General features: G+C 43.6%; 1 protein-coding gene across 1 annotated transcript in view; it reads right to left on the reverse strand.

Moving 5' to 3' along the window:
• Positions 1-111: 111 nt before the first annotated feature.
• LOC118477868 (dual specificity protein kinase splA-like) overlaps positions 112-6266 on the reverse strand; it is a 23310-nt gene continuing 17155 nt past the window's right edge. Inside the window, exons 4-5 of the mRNA XM_035970402.1 lie at positions 4645-4752; positions 112-3925 (exon numbers count right to left, since the gene is read on the reverse strand). Coding sequence (XP_035826295.1) covers positions 1757-3925; positions 4645-4752 — 2277 coding nt within the window. The 3' untranslated portion in view covers positions 112-1756. The remainder of the gene's footprint in view (positions 3926-4644; positions 4753-6266) is intronic.

Consider the following 6266-nt stretch of genomic DNA (forward strand, 5'->3'; position numbering starts at 1 on the left):
CTCGCTCGCTCGCTCCCTCTCTTATCTCTCTCCATCTGAATTTATATGAGCGTATGTGTGAGTGTGTGTATGTGTTTGTCTGTCTGTGTGTTTTTGTGTGTGCTCGTGTGTGTGTGTTTGTGTGTGTGTGTTTGTGTGTGTGTGTGTGTGTGTGTGTGTGTGTGTGTATGTGTGTGTTCTTCTGTCTTTAGCTTTCACGAATAAGCCACGGGTTATATCAATTATCAAAGCAAACATTACCGTACTTCAAATTATAATAAAAAAATTTCTCTTCGGCAAAGTTGATTTAGTGTATGTCAGCTCAGATCAAGGAGAGACAGACAGACAGACAGACAGACAGACAGACAGACAGACAGACAGATAGACAGACAGACAGACGGACAGATAATTGGATAGATAGATAGATATATAGATGTTGGAAGGTAGGTAAGCGGAAAAGAGGTGGGAAGGGGAGGGAGAAGAGGGGAGGGGAGGGAAAAATATGATTTGAAAGAGCACAAACAGCGAGCTGAGAGATGAAAATATGGTGATAATGAAGAATCATAATATGTTTGGTACATGCTTCAGAAAAAACAACTCTCTATCTGTACTGCTAGACTGTAGTCTGAATTACATTTCTAAGTCAATAATAGTGCGATCTGTCTTCAACCATCATTTTTGACTGCTGAAACAGATTTTGAAGGGGTAGATGTGTATACCAGACAGTCAAAATCTATGCCTAGATTTCTGCAACGCAGATCCATAAATTCAAGTTAGCCTAAACTCAAACCCATGCTCACTTCATCAGGTCGTTGACTAACACGCTGCTTCTAGGAACCAAAGTTTAGAATCTAAGCCAGCCCCTAGAAGCGCTGTTGTAATGGGAATAATTAATGAAGTTGCTGGGAGACAAGAGCAGAAAAGTCACCCCATGTTCACATAGCAGAAAAGTCACCCCAAGTACACAGATCAGAAAAGTCACTCCAAGTACACAGATCAGAAAAGTCACCCCAAGTACACAGATCAGCAAAGTCACCTCAAGTTCACAGAGCAGAAAAGTCAACCCAAGTACGCAGCGCAGCAAAATCATCCCATGTACATAGAGCAGAAAGGTCACCTCATGTTCACAGAGCAGAAAAGTCACCCCACGTACACAGAGCAGAAAAGTCACCTTATGTTCACAGAACAGAAAAGTCACTCCTAGTTAACAGAGCAGAAAAGTCACCCCCAAGCACACAGCGCAGGAAAGTCACAAGTACATGTACCCAGAGTTGCCAGTCACAATACGTTGGCCTCTCTGGACGCGTGGGGGCGGGGGGGATTTTAACTGTTCCCAGAATTAAGGTAACGGTTTTCAAGGATATATTCTACATGGCAGGTCATAGCAGATACGGCTGTGCCGAAAAATACACATATTATAATATACTGGCACGGAGTAAAAAAAAGCAGAATAGAATCCATTGTATAAGAAATTCACATTCGGAAATAACAAGATTTCCTCAAATTTTAGTCTGGAAAATCAGGGCGTTCTCGCCGGCAAATATTCCAGAATTCTTTTTAAAAAATAATTTCAATGCTAAATGTTTTACGCCTCCTTCGACACAATTTAATTCATTTAGGAGGCGGCCTGAATTCTTGAAAGGTTCCACGTTCTAGAACATTTCTGAGAGATATGTCAATGAGATAACCGTGAGTCATAAAGACGACGTAGATTGAAACCTGTTCTGACCACGCAATCAGGATTACGCGATGAGCAAACGGTGACCTTAGATTATCGTCAGTCGGTCATGTCATCTTCTGGCTGGTCAGAGAATCTCATCTGGGGCGAGTTCTCGGACGCTGCGCTCACTGGAGAGATCTGAGGTAGGTAGGCGCCGTGGCCTAAGGAAGAGAAGGAGGGCGACTCCGGCATGGCGGTGCTACTGCTGTTGCTGCTGCTGTTGTTGTTGCTGCTGCTGCTGCTGTTGCCTGTGGAGGGCTCGCTAGGTGGTGGGCTGAGGGTGGTGGAGCCACCAGACACACTACCATGAGGTGAGGGCACGGACTGCGCAGAGGAGGAGCGGCGCACCATAGGGTGCTTCGACGTCATCGGTTTCGGGGTGCTGCTTCTCAGAATGTTGGTCTCACACAGTCTTCCAAAGTGTATGGCCGTCGTGTTTGTTGTCGCAGAGTGAGTGGTTATGTAGCTGCTGTTGTTGCTGTTATTGTTGCTGTTGTTGTTGTTGTTGCTATTCTTGCTGTTGTTGTTGCTGTTGTTGATGCTGTTATGGAGCGACAGTAATTGAGCGTCGTTTCTTAGGACACTGGGAGAAAGAGGGGCGTGGGTTAAGTTTGGAGATGATGGAGATAGTGGTGAAATAGGGGAGATGGGGAAAACGGCTTTGTGCTGCTGTTGGACGTGGGTGGAAACGATAGAGTGAAGTGGGGTGGTCGTGCCAGAAAGAGGAAGCTTGCAACTTTCAGATGCATTGACGGCCTGTGGTGACATTGTGGTAAGTGTTGCTAATTTCGGATTGTGGTTAGCCATTCTCTCTTGGCAGGATATATCCTGGCTCAGTTCGGCGGTAGTTCCGAGCGTATCATTTAGATTGACCAGAACCAAAGCTGGAGACTGTAGATTGTTGTTGGAGGCGCTCGTCTGGATCAGGGAGCCCAGGTTTACGTCAACGCTGAGTGGTTCTTGTGAGATGTCAAACGAGGACGCCGAAAGCCCTGCAGTCTCGTGGTGCGTCTTCAAGTACTTGACGATTCTTTGCAAAGCCTGGCTACTGTTTTCAGATCTGGGGGACGTCATGCCAGAAGAATGGAGATGGCTCCCGGAGAAAAGATGCTGAGGGGATGGGATGGGGGGTGAAGAGTGGGAGCTCGAATCCGAAGACTGGTTAAGATCAACTCCAGCGAGAAGATGTGTTGGATTCTCCAAGCTGAGGTCTGTCACGGCGATGTAGTGTTGTCTTCCTTCCTCGTCCGATTTGTCGTTACTCGATGAAGTCCCGTTCTGCTGCTGGTGGTGATGGTGCAGAGCCTGGAGGACTTGAAGTTGGTTCGTTTGGTTTTGACTGCCAAGATGCTGGGTATTCTGCTGCAGAACATTCCACTGAAGGGTAGAGGATGGGCCATCGCCGTTGGTCTGTTGCCTTGATAAGTCGGAATCTGGTGAGTTTGATACGTTAGAAGGAATCGCGGAGATGAGACTCGCGGGGTTCAGAACAAACATACTGATTTGATCAGGAGCTTCTGGTGTACTTTGGACGTCCGAGTTTAGCTTGGATATTTTGGCAACAGGGGATTCGGCACCAAGCGATTCGTGTTGACCTGAACTGACCCTTCTCTTTCCGATATGTGGTGTGCTGGCAAAGTGTGCGTTCACCAAATCAGCAACTGTTTCAAGAACACCGCTCGAGCTGACAACTTTGATGGGTCCTTCGTGTGACTCCATTGCGTTATCCGAGTCCTCGTCACTTCCCTGGCACGAATGAAGATCTTCAGCAGTGGACCTTACTTCTCGGCTGACCTTCTTCATTACTGTACCTATAGAATTATGATCTAGAGAGAAGCAAAGGCCTCCTGCTTTGTGAGCAGGTGCTGACTCTAGCGTGGCCTCTGGAGAAATAGAGGTCATTTCTTGTTCTTGTTGGTGTTGCTGCTGTTGCTGTTGTTGCTGTTGTTGCTGTTGTTGTTGTTGTTGTTGTTGTTGTTGTTGCTGTTGTTGCTGTTGTTGTTGTGGTGGTGGTTTCAGCAACTGCTGCTGTTGCTGCTGCTGCTGCTGCTGCTGCGCTAGGTACTGTGACATCATTTGCCGGCTGTCAGTATCACTGACTACATCGGGACACTGGCTGCACCAGATGTGCTCCATACAGAACTTGGCGAGGACCTCTTTCTTGTGTCGCAGAAGGCTCACCTCGTTCCGCAGCTCTGCGTTGCTTTCCTTGAAGGTGTCCATGCGCTGGGTAGAATGGATAGAGAGAATATTTTTGTTGTAGATTTTCAGTTGACGAGATGATAAAACTTGATTTTGCTCCAAATAAGATTGGTTAAAGAAAAAAGAAAATATAAATACTTTCCGTTATAAGTCGGATTGCGTTAACATTATAAGTGTTTCGTCTCTTGTGTCTAAAAGCTACAAACAGTGGGTAAAAAGACCAATAACCCTTACATAAGAAGAAAAGATTTTTTGAGGAAATGTTTGATATTAATTGAATAGATATTTAAAGCAAAGAGCGAATGAATGGCAGAGATAACAGAATTTCTTTGCTTTCAAGTATAAACAATGAAACATCATGAATGTTTTTATTACGGTATACAGATTACATTACATGTATCAGGACCACAAGTTGCAACATTTAACAACGTCTTGATTACATCGTTAATATATTACAGACACGTTCAGAGGTGAATCAAGGGTGGCAAGACCACTGAGGTTTAACTCTACTAATTCTTTTTTTCCTAACGTTTCAAAAGTAATACCATTTTTTGTGTACATTCAAATAGGAATTCAAAACTGACCGAAACAGCCCAATTATTGAGAAAGGGTGGGTGGGAGGGGGGGGAGGAGGGGTAGAAAGCATGTTTTTCATAGTAAAAAATGTCACTAAAACCGTCTGGATAGATAACAACAACACTAAAACCATGGCTATCATTTTACATTATCCTGCGTATCCTCACCTCGGCAATACTCATGGTTTTCATTTTACGCCGTTCTCGACATTTTTTGGCTGCTCTTCGATTTTGTTCCTTTCGCCTCTCTCGCTTCCTTTTCTCTTCGTCCGTTAACTGAAACAAAGATAAAATGGAAATATTAGTTCAATGCTGCTGTCTACATACCATCGACATTGTCCAAGAAGTCCACCCATTGTACAGGAGAAAAGCAAAACCAGTTATCTTAGACAAGAGGACGTCTTGGGTAATGTCATTATGATACATGTAAACCAAATACACACCATTATATGTATATGTATTATAAATGTAGAGAGGAAGGGCCCGAAACAGCGACGTATTCTCTCCTGATGATCTCCGTGCTAGATAGAGTCCGGGATACGCTGGAGCGTTCGGCTGTTTTAGACTACGTAATAGAGCTGGGCGAGGAATCAATTCTGGAACCGATTCCTACGATAAATGCTACGGAAGAAAAGTTCCGACTCCTTTTTACATAAACCAACGGTTACCAGTTACTATAATCTTTAAAATTTTCTTCTTTTCTTTTAGAATTTATTTTTCAAATATAAAAATTGATGCTTTGTAGTCTTCCGAAATCAAGGTTATCCTAAATCCTGAAGATGTTCGGTGCCAACCAGGTAACCACCGGAAGAAATCACATCCTTAGAAAGTAAGTAATTGGGTTCGGAGTCGATTCCTACGATTCCTAGCTTTCAATAGTCGGGAACCTGGCTGCCCAGCACTACTACGTAAGCCAGAGGGGAAGAGGGAAGCAGGCCTGCTCGTTTGTACAGGAGACTGTCTAGAACAGGCGGTCGTTACAATAGATTCAACTGTACTAGATCATTTTCTGTTATGTTTCCTGTGCTTTTAATTTTGAAAAATAGATATCTAGTGTTGCGGCTGTAATGTGTGTGCGTGTGTGTGTGGAGGGGTGGGAGGTGGGGGTGGAGGGGGTCAGGTGTATTGACTATTGCCACAGCGGGGAGGCAAAAACATAATACAAAAAAAACAGAAAAAAGTAGCAATAGATCTAATACAGTTTCCCTGTATCGGTTTAAATCAGGGAATTTTGGGTGGCATCGCGGTTTTTTCTTTAAAAACAAATTTTTCAAACCCAACCAAAACAGGAACAACAACAACAACAACTAAAATGAACCTCTATCTGGTCAGATTTACATTCCCGCCGCTTCAGAGTTTGTTTGGGTTGTTTTTTCTCCAGATTAGATAGAATGAAAGAAACAATGCCATCCATAATTCACTGATTTCAACAAATACATGGAAACCGTTTTACGTCTATGTTTTTCTGGTTGATATGTGTTGCGATCACCGAAAAGGAAAAAAAACACAGTAAGGGGGGGGGGAACAAAAGAGGTATAATTCAAAATGATACACGCATACTCTTTATATTGTCTTCATTGTTGTAGCTATACTGTGTTTTATGTGAATGTTGGTGTAGCCTTTAATCTATTGTACAGCCCACTGAAATCAAATTCGGAAAAAGTGCATGGTGATTTTTTTAAAAATAACATGCCTACATATGTTTCTGTAGATTTTGCATTCTACTTGGTCTTGCATAACAAAACTGATTGGGACTTATGAAAGATGTACATCTAAAAGAAGGACTCCCC

The sequence above is a fragment of the Aplysia californica genome, unplaced genomic scaffold, assembly GCF_000002075.1.
Source record: "Aplysia californica isolate F4 #8 unplaced genomic scaffold, AplCal3.0 scaffold00263, whole genome shotgun sequence".
Taxonomy (NCBI): Eukaryota; Metazoa; Mollusca; class Gastropoda; order Aplysiida; family Aplysiidae; genus Aplysia; species Aplysia californica.